The sequence below is a fragment of the Mercenaria mercenaria genome, unplaced genomic scaffold, assembly GCF_021730395.1.
Source record: "Mercenaria mercenaria strain notata unplaced genomic scaffold, MADL_Memer_1 contig_3358, whole genome shotgun sequence".
In the NCBI taxonomy this organism is placed as follows: Eukaryota; Metazoa; Mollusca; class Bivalvia; order Venerida; family Veneridae; genus Mercenaria; species Mercenaria mercenaria.
Window position 1 is genome coordinate 36,321 of NW_026461487.1, and position 15,687 is coordinate 52,007.

General features: G+C 36.5%; 1 protein-coding gene across 1 annotated transcript in view; it reads left to right on the forward strand.

Annotated features, from left to right (window-relative positions):
* LOC128552990 (cilia- and flagella-associated protein 251-like) overlaps window positions 1-15,002 on the forward strand; it is a 49,540-nt gene extending 34,538 nt beyond the window's left edge. The window contains exons 9-13 of the mRNA XM_053534089.1: window positions 149-229; window positions 1,095-1,151; window positions 4,017-4,193; window positions 11,638-11,820; window positions 13,196-15,002. Coding sequence (XP_053390064.1) covers window positions 149-229; window positions 1,095-1,151; window positions 4,017-4,193; window positions 11,638-11,820; window positions 13,196-13,369 — 672 coding nt within the window. The 3' untranslated portion in view covers window positions 13,370-15,002. The remainder of the gene's footprint in view (window positions 1-148; window positions 230-1,094; window positions 1,152-4,016; window positions 4,194-11,637; window positions 11,821-13,195) is intronic.
* Window positions 15,003-15,687: the final 685 nt, after the last annotated feature.

Sequence of the window (15,687 nt, forward strand, 5' to 3'; positions counted from 1 at the left end):
AGTATTGCTCCTCTTCAGCGTTGCCTGTCTGATTTGTAAACAAACTAGATCAGAATTTCATACAGCATTTGTGGAAAATTATCAAAATGAACCAAATTAGATTAATGAATATCGATTTTGAGCTTCAGGAACAGCCTTCTTTTTGCAGACTAAAAGAACAAGAAGATCCACTAAAGACGATGAAATGCCACTTCTTGAGAATCAGCAGAGACAAGATGGAACAAGTGAGGTAGATAGTTTGCTGAAACTAAGTATATATTTTATCTCGGTCTTTATTTTTTCATTTTTATCTTTTTTTTTTTTTTTACATTCTTGTAAATATCTTCCTAATTTTATATTCCCTTATTTATGACGCCTTGATGAAAGTCAGTATATACACTACGGGAAAACATTACATTGAATTTTGCGTTAGATTATATGCATAAATGTAAGTATCAGCACCCGTTTTTGCTACGTATACACAAGTTTAAATATAACCAGATCTGTAAAAGTCTCGCTGAATGAAGAAATACTTTAAAGATCTTTCAAGAAGTATATTTTCCAATGTTTTATAATATCGTACCAATATATCTATTTGGTTATCTTGTTTGAAGAAAATGAAATGTGATGTAACCTTTAATATGTATATGGTTGTAACTTATGTCGTAAAAAGTTAAATAGGAATTAAATCATTTCCAGTATATGAAGTACAAATTCGCAGTGCATACAGTTTGAATATCACATTTCCTATCACATAGATTTCCTAATCAAATATATTGCGCTTTTGTTTACAAAGGTTAAAGCTCGCTGACTATACTTTACATTTCATATGATTGTATGCTCGGTGTAACCTTTTTATTACGGAATAGAAGATAAATCTTATTGCATGAGATATGCTATGAATAATTAAAAAATACCGGAAGTACAATTATACTCAAAGGTTTGAACCATAGAAAGTTTTCATGTTTGATGTTTAGTAAAGAGGTATATTGTCTTGAGAAGGAAGTTTGGCGCGCAAAATATGGAGGGCTTTCTCACAAAGAAAAGCTTTACAATTTGAATAAATAATATGATAGGATGAAAAGCAACATTATGTATTTTTTTTATTTTTACAGAACGAGTCAAGAGCACCGAGTAACGACCCGATTATCCAAATAGAACCAGATCCAAGTGTTTGTACATTTTGATTACAGAGATAGATCTCCGTAGTTCCTATTTATCAATTACTTCTACAATATAATGTAGAATATTGTTTATGTGAAGTATTTGTTTGCTTATTTCGATTTTTGCCAGTTTCAATATCCGGCATGTTCACACGTGACAAGTCTGCCTTAAACTTGGGAAGTTAGTATGTGCGCGTCCTTATGCTCTGGGTTGCGGTTTGGTGATGTTGAGTTTTTAATCTTGAGTTTTTCTGTGGGTTTATTGTCCAGATTTACATCAATAAGGTCATCCAGTTTAAAGAAAAAAATGCCATTTCTTTTTCATTAAAGTGTGAGTAGCTTAAGCCGATGCTAGGGGGCGAGAGAAGTGTTGCACACTTCATAACTTCTCATGAATAGACTAAGTCAAACCGAGTCTGCTATTTTTCTTCTTGATTGCATTATTTGCTTCCAAAGAATCTTTTTACACAATTTATTTGGTATATCAATAGGATACTGTTTTATCTTGTACAATCCCACCGTAATATTTCATTCTTAAAACTAAAATCTTGATGATCATTGTAGAATTAAAATAAAAAATTCAAGAAACTTTATTTTTTCAACTATACTTGATAATATATTTGTAATTTTAAAATTTAAAAAGAGAATCTTGATTTGCGCAACGGCATTTTTCATGATGTTCCTGACCCTAGAAAGCAAATATATCATTTAATTTTATAATTAGCTCGATTTTCGAAGAGGACAATTACACTCACTCTAGCGCCGGAATCGGCGTCAAAGTTTGCGTTGGTTATTTTTTTCATATAAATTAAACTTTTAAAACAATCCTTTGGAAGTATAGAAGGTAGTACAGTAGTGAAAATATTACGATATAATCCTTACAGAATAAACAAACTTGTGAGTGCTGTAGTATATATCCAAAACCATTTTAAATAAAAATCGCTAACTTTATATTCATGAACAGTAATTCACTACACTTGTTCCAGAGCGCAACCAAACAATATAATAAGAAACTTGGTTTGAGTCTGTCAAGAAAGGTTGTGAAAAGTGCAACGACTCTAACAACTCTAACGCTCCCTTGCGTCGGCTAAAGCGGAATTCTTTGTTGCACGATTGTTCTTTATGATCCAAAAGGGCCTGATAATATAACAACAATATTCAGATATGGATGTTTGTTTGTTTGTTTGTGGTTTGGGTTCAACAGTATTTCAGTCATGTAACGGCGGGCAGTTAACCTAACCAGTGTTCCTGGATTCTCTACCAGTACAAACCTGCTCTCCGCAAGTACCTGCCAACTTCCCCACATGAATCAGAGGTGGAGGACAAATGATTTCAGACACAATGTCTTTTGTCAAATAGTCACCGAGAACATATGCCCCGCCCGAGGATCGAACTCACGACACCGCGATCCGTAGACCAACGCTCTTACCTACCGAGCTAAGCGGGTGGGTTCAGATATGGATGAGAAAAATTCTGTAGTTCCTCTTAGTGACAATGTTTGGTTAAAGTTTTTATTAAGCCAATTACCATCTCCATCATTTATTATATTAAAGCATAAATTTCTGTACTTGCTCATAGTAAAATATTACATTACATTTCCGAGGTGTCTTTATTTCAATATTTTCAGAATCATCACCTTTTTAGCTTAGATATTTCAGATGAAGATTTTGTAAAGTCTAATATCTACTTTATTATCTAGGAAATTCCATAAATTTTTGCTTAGTCAAGTATGCTTTTGTGAAACAAATATTAATTTGTGTAAAGCTGGTTTTGTATTGTTTGAAGACACGATACCTAGAGGTACATTCGAAACACATTTTGTGTGACGTCCCGAAAGTTGGGTTTATACGATTTTTACATTGTCTTCATTTTTATTTATTTTAAGCCGAACAACCGCTCCATTATATTAGATATAGAGATATAGTCAGGACCAGAGCATTCTTGAAATGCTCTTCACTCACGGTTGACTTACTTTTTAAAACATATAAAACCTACATTCAAAGTAGACAAGTCATTTGAATTGATCCTGTTCCTCTCTTCAAAGAAAATGTTTAAAAGCACATTTAAATAAATAAATTCAAATAATCCTTCAAGATGTCAAATATTTAAATTGGTAATATTTTGTTATTTGCGAAATGCATTTTTTTCATTAATATCTGTAATTTAAGTTCTATAATCTAAGTTCGCAAAATCGTACAGAAAAAAAAAACATATTTAAAAAGGCTTTTACCTGCTAGGCACTTCGTCTAAATTACAAAAATACAGTAACCTCTCTTTAGCATTGTAAAATCTTTTACAGCCTGTCTGAAATTATAAAGCGATACCCTTTGAAAAGAAATATTGAACAATACAAATGTACTTACAAATCGTCATAGTTATTTGTCTTGTGAACAATAACTAGCTTGCAAAAAGAGTTAACACATTGTAAATATGACTGCTTCTGATCTTTGTCTCCGTTGATTTGATATAGAAATATATGCTTGCAGTGCAAGTCAGAAAGGCAAGTGTCATAAACAATTAATTTTGCAGATGGATTTCAATAATATGGAAACTGTTTCAATTAAAAGGTCAACATTTTATAGCAGAAAACATATCAAAAGGCTAGCTACTATGACTAGGAAACGAACTTAAAGGAACCTCTATAAAGCATTAGATTTTAGATATTGGGACAAATTATAAAGAAATGTAAATTGAAAATAAAATATCTAGTTTAAAGTAATACGATTATGCTTTAAGAAGAATGAAAAGAAATAAGGTACAATTCAGTAAGCTTAGACAGTAGATAGGGGTAACTTGTCAGGTAATATAGACCCATATGAAATATTAAGTGACTTTTACGTTACTACGGATTATATGCCTTATGCTGACTTACAGGAAAATGAACTGAAAGAACTGAAAGAAGATTTCCTTCAACTTCTCAAGGATAATAAAGACATTACAACATCAACAAAACTGGAGATTGCACAAACAATTGTAGAAGACGATCCACGCTATAAACGCGCTTGCACTACTGATAAAGTGCCACAGTGGTACACGGAATACATATATGAGGTAAACATTTATATAATGGTACACCACAGTAAATGACACATTCCTTATCAATGTCATTATAAAATATACAACACAATATATAAACGATACATATAACAATGTGCCAATGATCTTTATGTTGTTGAACAATGTGCAATATTAAATCAAACTATGGAATACTTACCAGAACCTAAAGGATTTGTTATGACCACACAGGGTTACGGCTAGTTAAATTTTCAAGGTAGTTGAACCTTTACCTTTCATAATAAACTTTGTCACTGAAAATAGTTGCGGTTTGTGTCTCAGTTACTTTATGTATTTAGTTAAAAAGGTTTTTGTTACCATATACATAACATTGAAAATGATATATTATTAAGATATAATAAATAATGCAATTAAGATTTATGAGACAGCTGCATTTTGTAAACATTCGTCTTTCCTTTAATTTCATTATTCCGAAAACCTGATGAAAGACACACGACATACGTACAACAGCCACCGGCAGGGTTTGATCTTTCATTGAACGTAAACATAATCTGTGACAAGAGCTTTAATTATTTCAAGACTGACGTCAAGCCCTTTGATTATTCACGACAGATCTTTATATATGAACGGACGGACAGATGAATAGACGCTGACAAAATTGGCACAACACAAAACCAAATTTCTTTAAGTTCAATAATTTATTACGGCTTTTCCTGGCCAAGGTTTCGTAACGTTACACTTTATGAATACTAAATAGCAAGCTGCCATAATTATCAAAAGAGTATGGAGATACTGAACGCTTAACAGATGACAGGGAAGGCCGAAGCAACAGTCAACTGAAGAGAAGTTCTATCATCCGAGAGGAGAACAAGCCTACAACGAAATACCGGCAACTAACTTATCTAGAAGCAAATACTGTTGCGGATTCATTTAGGCAAAGGCGACGGTGTTACGATTATGGCGACACCTAGGTACAAAATCCATTTGGCACGTCATTTGGCAAGGGCAACAGTACAGGCAAGCTAGGTTTGACAGCACTTTATGGGCAAAACCTAGAAAGGCAACATGGAAACTGAGCAAACGCAATAGATATCTAGATAAAGTCAACCCGATAACACAGAGTTACAATAAAGGAAACCAGCCGCCTTTGCCCTATGACCGACGGGAATGAATCCGGAGCCTCGACGTCGATTACTGAGCAGACACAACCGTTATGGTTAATGCAAAAATACTGAATTTGAACATAATGAACGGCGCATTTTGTAAGACTGGCTTGCTAGATCCTCGACAGACAGACATTTTCCGCTTGAAAAGTGATAATTGTAGTTCATTTTTTTTAAGGAAAAAAGTAACTTGAAACGTTATATCTTTACCTTATTTTCAACAAGTAATCCTTACGTAGTTTATATGTATACTTGAACTTAGAACTTTGCATAATTAAGGTAGTTCTGCACGTTAAGATCGACTTTTTTCTACAATGTAGAATTAGATTAAACTCTAATTTTTCAAAACGTCGGAATATACATAGAAAATTCAGCAAATAAACAAAAAGATAGGGTCGTGTGTTTGATTTTTTTGCTACATTAATTTGAGAAATTTCGATCTCACGCAATTTTTTACAATGGAAGTCTATGGGAAAATCACAACTTTCAAAACACTTTCGCAAATATTTTTTTTCTACAATGTATATTTTAATGAAACTTCTCACAGTCGTTAATAAATATATGGCCTATAATATGGTGAAATAAAATGTATAGGTCCATGTTCTTCTTCTTCTTCTTCTTCTTGGCGTTCACCGCCTACACTGTCACCACTGATCCAGCAATGAAGGATGCTGTCTTCTTCAGGTCCTCCTTCTTGCCGTGCACTTTGGTTTTCATTGGGGTGCTGTTTGGCCACACACTTTTTCTTTGGTTTTCCAGACGTGAGCATCTCTGCAGAATGTGCTCAGCAGTTTGCTGTTCCAGACCACAGGGGCACATCGGAGAGGGAGACAATTTAAGCTTTGTGCATATTTGGGCATTTAACCAGTTATGTCCTGTGCGGAGCCTAAAGATGATGACTTGTTCCCATCTTTCTAGTATGTGGTAGTCATCCTTGGTTGGCCTTGGCTTTGTAAGTGCTTTGATCATTGTCACCTTCTCCTCGTGAGTAATGGCATTTTGTGGCTGGTTATCTGTAGCTCCAAGCTTGGCTAATCTGTCTGCATTCTCATTTCCAGGTAGACTACACAGTGTGCAGGTATCCATTGTAAGGACACAACTCTTGTTTTGCATAGACTGAACAGTGCCCTGGAGATGGATGTTTGTTTGGAATTTTCCAGTGCTTGGAGTACTGACAGAGCATCCGTGAAGATAACCACGTTGGGACAGCTCTCTGGAGACTCCTCAATTAGTTTAATAGCTTGTTTGATGGCCTCAACCTCTGCTCTGTAGTTGGACTATTTGTCTCTGATCTTCCCGAGGTATACAGTACGAAGATGCCAGCTCCTCCGTCTTTTATTGCAGCTGAGGCTGAGCCGTCTGTGTACACATGTGTCCATGTCTCTGACGGATATGTGTCTTCGATCATGGCCTGTGTAAAGGATAGCTTGGTCATTTCATCTGAAGTACCTGGGGGAAGACCAGGAACATTGGTACGTATAGTCAGGTTGGATTGGTCATGTTTCCATGGCTCTGGTAGATCTTGAACGGTGAAGGGAGTAGTGGGTTGTCCAAGATGCTCTGCTAAGGTTTTGTTGAGCTTCTAGGCTTCATGTGCAAAGCTGCCTCTTTTTAAACGATTTTTGGTAAGCCCTTCTAATTTTGCTTTTATGGGATGATCTGGCAGGTATTGGTATTTGCTGGTTTGTACCAGAGTTTTGGACTCTCTTTTCTTGGCAAGTGGAAGGATGGCGGAAGCGTCTTCCATGGCCTTAATGGGTGTTGATTTCAATGCTCCCGTAATGATCCTAAGAGCCTGATTTTGCACATTGTCTAACCTCTGCTGATTTGTCTTGGCTGCTGTTATCCAAGCTGAGGAGCCATACTTTAGGATGGGTCTGATGGTCCCAAGGTATACTGTCTTGAGTATGTTTTCGTGTGCTCCCCAGTTTGTACCAGCAAGTTTCCGTAGAATGGGAAGCTTTTTTCGTGCCTTGCTTTCTGCGTTGGTTAGATGTGCCTTCCATGTAAGGCGCCTGTCGAACGTTACCCTCAGATATGTTGCCTCCTCCACTTCTGCAAGTGGGGTTTCACAAATCCTAATATAGCCAGCATCTGTCTGCTTTGGTGACAGTGAAAACAGGGTTGTGCAGGACTTCTCAGTGTTGACCTGAACACACCATTCTTCTGCCCAGGCTGAAAGCCTGTCTTTGGCTTCTTGCATCCTGTAGTTAGCAGTTGTTGCATATTCCTCTTAACACCAAAGCACCAAATCATCCGCGTAGAGAGCAGCTTTGACTCCTCTTGGAAGTTCAGCCACCAGATCATTGATGGAGAGAAGAAAGAGAGTAGAAGAGAGTATTCCTCCTTGGGGAACTCCATTTCTCTGCAGAAACTTATGACTAGAGGTTCCATCAAGGTTCACTCTAGCCCTTCGGTTGAAGAGATAGGACTTTATCCATCTGTAGATGGTGCCTCTAATACCATTCCTCTGTAGTTTCACCAGAAGTCCATCCGCCAATACCTTGTCAAATGCTCTCTGAAGGTCTACCCATGTCACTAGAGTAACCATTTTTGCCTGAAAGGCATTTTCGATTTCTTGTGCAAGGTATGTTGTTTGATCCTCTGTTGACCGGAATGACCTGAAGCCAGCCTGTTGGTGGGCCAAGATATTGTTACTTTCCAAGTACCACTTCATGCGTTGGTTTATGATGCTTTCCATGGTCTTCCCCACTGTGCTGGTGAGACTAATAGGGCGATAGCTGGCTACTTTCTTTTTGTCCTTTCCACGTTTTAGGATAGGTGCCATGATCGCCTCTCTCCAGACCTGTGGAAGTTTTCCCTCCTTCCAGCTAAGATTGAAGACATCTAGAAGTGTTTTCGTAGCAAAAACTTCCCATATGGGTCAGCATCTCATTGGTGATGTGGTCTGGTCCTGGTGATTTCTTGGCCTTGAGCTTCTTCAGTGCTGTAAGTAGCTCATTTAGTGTGAGGCTTGTTTCCATCACTTCTTCCTTGGACTTTTTGGATCTTCCCTCTCTTTCCTCCCTTCTAACTTCTCTTTGCCGTCCTCTGTTGACTGTGATGTTGCTTACTTTTCGTAGTTTTCAGCAAACTTATTTGCAGCCTGTTTTCCAGTCAGCAGAGAACCATTTTCGTCTACAGATGTAGTGCCTCTTTCGCTTCCGCCTTCATCATTCAATTGCCGTGTAAGTTTCCAAAGCTTTGTACTGTCTCTTTCTAAACTGAGAGAGGCAGTTGTTTCTTTCCAGCTCTCTCTTCTGGCCTGGATCTTTGCTCTCAGAAACTTGGCCCTTACCTTTTGAAGTTTAATGTTGTTGGTTTGGGACGGTTGTGTTTCAGCCTCTCGCCTGGCTTCTGACAACTCTTCCTGAAGACCCTCTAGATCCTTGTTCCAGTATGGCTTGTAATCTCTCCTGGAACCTCTAGGAATAAATTTTTTGGCTGCCTGGAGTAGGGCTGCATTGAAGTCCTTTGTGACTTTGTTGATGTCCCTGCCTTCAGTTCCAATCTGTCTGCAGGTTTCATCTGTAAGCTCTCTGTATTTTTTCCAATCAGCCTTTTTGTAGTTCCAGCGAGGTAAGCTTGGTTCCTGTATGGTCCTGTATTGCAAGGTGAGGTAAACAGGACGGTGATCGCTACCACCTAGTTGCTGTCCTACTTCTCTTGCAATATTCTTGTGGATGTCTTCAGTGCAGAAACCAAGATCAGGGAGTGGAGGTGGTGTGCCAACGTCTGGAATAGAAAGTGTCCTGGTCGTCGGGGTAGTTGATCAGCAACAAGTTGTGATCATCTTGCCAGGACTCTACCTCTTCTCCCCGCCTGTCTATGTGGTCATATCCCCAGCTCTGTGAGTGGCTGTTGAAATCGCCAATGACTAGGAAGTTTGAGTCCTGCACTGGGATCGTGTCAAGGGATAGAGCTTTGTCATTTGGGGAGTAGAGGTTGACAACATTTAACTCCACATCTCTAAGTTTTAGGCGTAACACCTGATACTCGGAGTCATCCATGCGCACGGTGATCTACGTTGCTGCTATATTGTTTCTCACCAGTGTTAGGATTCCTCCCTTGCTCCTACCCAACCTGTCACAACGGAAGCACTGGTAGCCTCTAACCTTGAAGGATTTTTCCTCGCTAAGGTGAGTCTCTTGGATGCAGCAGACCTGAATGTCCTTATCAAACAAGATGTTCTCTAAGTCAATTTTTTTATTGAGGAGTCCTTCTGCATTCCAATGCATAACCTTGAAAGGTTGCACTGGCTTCTTTTTTGTTCCCGTGTGGTCAGTAGATTTCCTCCCTCGTCTCCTAGTTCTAAGGCGATGGGAGTTACCTCCAGTAGTATGAGGTGGGCTCTGTCGAGGCTCAGAGCCCGGCACTGATCCTGCCTGGAAGGATCTCAAAGAACCAGCGCCATCACAACTAAATCTAGGTGATTGTGTAGTCATGGTGTAGTAAACGCATTGTACCATGGTTTGTTAGAGAGCGCCAACTGGCCTGGTACATCTGTCTTCAGCTCTGTAGGTTTTTGTGTCGGGGTTACCTCTCCCTTAGATTCTGGCCAAAAACCTACCTTGGAATCACAGGGGATCTGTTCATGGGCAGCAGGACATATCCACGCACCGGTGGGCCTTGCATGCCGCATGTCTGGGGGCAGACCTCCTCCGAGTCCTATACAGTTCTGCCTGAGGCCGCAGGGTGCTCAGTATCCGTGTGTCGCCACGAGAAGGCACTGCATAGGGCTTGTCTACAGAGAGGCTATGTACTGGCAGGGAAGACTTACGCACTCGGCTCCCTTTTTGCCCAAGGGGCTAGCCAGCGGCAGAGGCTGAAAGCGGAAGGTGACAAGCACACAACACCCAGCACACCACACTAGACGCATCAGTAGACCATTTGACACACTAATCCATGTGCTTATGATAAAAAAGCTAATTTTAAGACATTATTTTGAATCATTTAAAGTGTTTTAATATCATATTTTAACTTTAGAAAGATGGTAACAGTGCCAATTTAATAAATTTACTCAATTAGTTCAAAAACTGATTTTTGTTTCCGTACGCCGAATCCAGGCATTATTCTACGTTTTCCGGATAAATGACGTTATGTCATCACTTCCGGTTTATCAAACCAGTGACACTGTGTTTTCGTGCTAGCAAAAATGTATTACGATCAGGAATATGCATGCACTGTTCGTTGAAAGTTTATGTTCCACAGTTACATTGTTCTGCCAGCTTGGCTTGAAAGGTTAAGCATGTGCATCTCTGATTAAGGTCAGGAAATGAAAATATAAAGCTAAACACAGCAGCACAAGACAATGAAGAATAAAAAAACACGGCAATGTGTGAGAACAACTCGAGTGAGAGGGAGGCAAAAAGTTTTATATGTGCATAAGCTAGATTTGTTTTGTTCGTCCGGACGGAATTGAACCAAGTGGTAGGTGCACGAATTTTGTGGTATTTATATGATTCGGCCAAGTGCATGAAAACGCACCAGAAACCGGATTTTCCGAGAAAGGAATGAAATCATTTATGTATAAAATAATTTGTACGAATATTCTTATAGATGCTCTGCGGCATTCGATAGTTATTATGTGCGCGTCCTTATGCTCCGGGTTGCTATGCAAGTGTTCTTTTTCTCGAAAGTTTTTAAATACGTTTAGGAGTAAAACCGTTTGCATCAAAGTCATTTAAAGAGAACAAAAACACCTATAAGTCTTATCCATTTTTTTTTCAAAGAAAATGCATATCTCATTTCAAAACGAACAACATTATTCATACAATGTGTATTCTGTGCAAGAAACATATGTGGCAAGCTAGACATATAATGTAAAAAGTATCAATAAAGTTATTTGCACATACATGTGAAATATAACTATACTATTTCCGTCTTAATACTATTTTCATCTGTTATCAAGATAAGATAAAGTTATCGAACAACTGTTAACAACAAACATATTTCTGTAACATAAAATGACTGATTTATATGTATTTTATTCGTTTGTTTAAGTGTTTCGCATCGTATGTAGTATAATGAAAAGAGTTAACAAATAGCAATATCCAAATCAAAACCAAAACTGTATATGTGGTGAAAATATGTATGTTATTTGTAAACCGCGCATCAAATAAAAAAAATAAACTCTCATATAGTAGGTCCATCATTTTATGACAAAAATAATAAAAACTGTCTTGTTTCTAATACACATGAACTTACGTTTCAGCTTTAAAATAAGCATGTACAATTATATAAGAAAATAATTGATTCTACAAGAATAGAAAATAAATATGAAATATATATTAAAGAGTGAAATATTTTTTTTCCAGAAGGTAAAGGAAGATTTTCATACCTTGTTAGATGAGAAAGCGAATACAATTAAAACATGGAGACGAGCAAAGATGATAATAGACCATGATCCTCGATATGAAGTCATTGGAAATGAGGACGTCGGAAAGCAATTTTTTCTAGAGTATTGGAGCAAAAACTGCTTACAATGTTGCTGTAAAAAGGTAAGACATTCGTGTACTCTATGGTTCGTGTTGAACGTATGTCAATACAATAGTACAGACCTTTTTTTCACGAAAACCGTTTGTCTCCGACCACTTACCACACATGAATTGTAAATCGCTGCGAATTAAAGGCCATAATTCTAAAGAAAATCACCGAATCATAACATTTCAACTATATTCATAAGTATGGTTGGCAATGATACCTATTATCAACTTTTGTTTAATTTCAACCAGTGATATTGGGGATCACACGAATTCGACAAAAAAAAAGTATCATAATCTTATCAGAAGATGACAATAATATGCACATGTAAGCTAATCAACCGTGCGGTTTGGTGAATTCAGCCTTGTTAATGTAAAATATTAAAATTCAAAGGCCATAGCTTTCAAATCAACTGAGCCGGTGAACATGCTGATGTATAATAAGACTCGATGCTGAAAATTCCTGTAAGGTTTGATGGAAATCTACTTTATGGTGTAAAGTACGTTTTCAAAATATAAGATTTGACAAAATTTATAAAGCGCCATATGTCCCCTGAAAGTCACTGAACCGGATTATGCTTATAATATGTATCATAAGGCATGCCACTGATTACTCCTGTAAGATTTGATTAAATCCCGCCGTATTTGAAAAGAAAAGAAGCCAAAATATCCTTTAATTCTATGGGTCATAACTCTGTTTAAAATCATTAAGCAGAAATCATTTTGATTTTGCTCGTATTCTATTAAAAGCCGACTGTGCTGCATTTCTATTTCATTGTTAGGTATTGAATATGCCCATTATGTTTCTTATGACATTAACAAAAACGAATATAAAAATTGTGTTCTGAGACGAGTTATGATATATTATTCATACTTTTGTCCTATGTTAACAAGTAGAGCAACGACAATATTTTATTCCTTTATTCTATTTAATGTAAATATGAAAGTTTTCAAAGCACGTGTTTTTAACAAATTTTATACACGGAAACTAATGTAAAACTCGAGTGTCTGCATTATGTAAAAAACTGAAACTTAACAGAATCAGCTTTAAAAGTCTACACTGCTGCTTACATATGTAACAACTAATGAGATGATTTAGATAGACGCATAGAAGCAGTTGTATAATATCGGAAATCAGATTTCAAACAACTTGGTTCACGCATTTTATGTAAAACCAGTGCATATATTTATCTTTCTATATTCTTTATGTGAATTCGTTATTATTTGCATTGAAAATGAGACAAACAAATTCAAAACATTCACCAAAACTTGTGACGCTTTAAGTAAAGCTACATTTAAATTGTACTTATAATTGCATATATGCCAGGTGGCCTGATTAAAATGAAATGAGTTGATTTGCATTTCTGTCTTACATTTTTGTGTCTATTTTCAGAAATGCAGCTGCTGTACTTGCTGCTGTGACTGCCTTACTTGCTGCTGTAATCGCTGTACTCGCTGCTGTAATAAATGGCGTTCTTGGAACGTTTTCTGGTGCTTATTGCTAGGAATATCTTATTCTGGATCTGCATTAGGTTTCCTCATACGGTGGACGGCGGCTAAAGATTAAAATGCGCACATGCTGTTGAAGGAAACTGGCAGATTAAGCTACCACATACATTATATAAACAATACACAAAGGTCTAAATGGTATTTACATGTGACTATTACCAGAGCTTTATAAAACTCTGACATATTTTTGGATAACAAAGAACCTTATACCAATGCAGGAAGTGCATTCAGAAGAAATATTTTCAACGAGGTTGCTCCAAATATTTCATAAGAAGTAGAACAGTGATCAGTGACTGAAACATAGATTAGTTAAAATAAATATTTCGTGTGCTTTAAAGAATAAACTATACCATGACTGTACAGTGCCAAAAAAAAGGCAGTAGCATTATTTACCATTGAATAAATACAAATTGTTATATTAGGCACTTGAAACAAACTACCAACATGTTTTACATGACTTTAGAGGATAACACAGATAGTACATTATTGAAAACAAAAGCAACCCACCCAAATGAAAACTAAACCATAACAAGGCAAATACAATTGAAAAGTTGAAAATTATTTACCTTGCATTTGAACAGCTCCCACATGGAAATGCAGTTATTTGTTGAAGTTGGTTTGATGATCGAGCTATTGAATCGATGAATCTTTAATTTGAAACCAAAACTTAATTTTCAAAATATAGGTTATAAATTAATAATGAAATAATTCGGTGGCAAACTTAGGTAGAAAGTGAACATTTTCTGTTTGAAAGTAATGTAAGACATCTTAGACAAATCAAGTAATATTTAAGTAAACACGTTTCCGAAGTAACATCCGATTAATTTCCTCCCACGACCAGATAAAATTTTGCGTTACACGTTGAACACACATTGATTTTGAATGAAATAAGAGGACTGACAGCCGAATGTTGCTGAATTGTTTGAAAAATTATATATTAATTTTCCTTAACAATTAGAATTTTTCAAAGGGAACAAGAATATAATTATTTCATTATTTTACTTAACTACTTTAAGACGTTTATGAAAACACTTATGTGTATAGAAAGTATCTTATAATATACCTCTGATGAAATTTTACATAGTCGTAAACTGAAGAAACCCAATGAGACATTTCTTCAGATATTATCACATGAAAATGCAAACTTCTGAATCTAAACTTATGATGTTATTTGGACAAGTCTATTGAGCAATACATGTTCCATAGAAAAAAAAGAGAGAGATAACCTTTACCAGTTCAAACAAGTGTTTTCGGTTTCCAAATTAAGGCCATAATTTTCAGTAAGAAAAAATGTGCAGAGCCAGATGAAACTTATAATTGATTTTATGATAGCGAAATAAAGAGCTATTTAATTTTATAAAGACATCAAGAAAAACAACAACAACAACAAAGGGGAATAGATAACAACTTGCAGGGAACTAAAAATGCTGTATAGAACCAAAGTCATTCCGAAAGTCAACTTGATATATTAAGAAATCTAAATTCGTTTTGGGAGTATATAAACAAATAGTTATTATGACCAGTTGGAGTGAGTTGGAACTTACAATAAATCAGCACAATAAGAAGAATTTATATTTAAAATGTTTATTGAAATAAACATCCCTAAAACATTTATGTTAACATATATATAGTGATTAAGTAAACATAGTTGTATCTTCGTAGACGTAATTAAAATATATTACTTGAACAGATTTTATAATTATTATTGGCCGTCTGTTTTAAAGATGCTTAAGTATTGTCAATAAAAACGGTTTTAAAACATTTTTTTCTAAAGGTTGAACTGCAGAGTGGAGCAAAGTCCTCACAATCAGTTAAAATATGTCGTTCGAGCGGTGCTTGACATAGTTCACATTCAGGTTCGCCATCTTTCTTCTGAAGATAATAATCAATCTAACAGGTATGTTCTGTTCGATACTGAGAACAAACAACATCTTCCCTTCGAACAGATTTGTTCTCTTGCTGCCGTTCAATAAAAGTGTTATACCACCAGATTTATTTTATTGGCGGTGGTAGAACCTATAATGATCAGCATGCAGTATGCAGCAGTAGAGAGATAGCGACATCATGCACAGGCGCAAACATAATGTGAATTAAATTTCTACACGTATACGTAATCTTCAGCGTTTGCCAAAGACTTTTGACCAGATACACAACTTGTACTATTCTGATTTTTGTCAAATGAGATGCTCTTTAAACCTTCGTATCCGCACAAGTACAAAACTACAAAGGAACTCATGCAGGTGCAAAATGCAGGTGGCTGCCTTAGTCTTGATGCAAGGACCAACTTAAGACCGGTTAAGATCAAGGTAGAACATAGGGATTTTATGAAGTTCAATGTATCTATGTCGTTGCACGAAGTCAGTCTAAATAATCTTT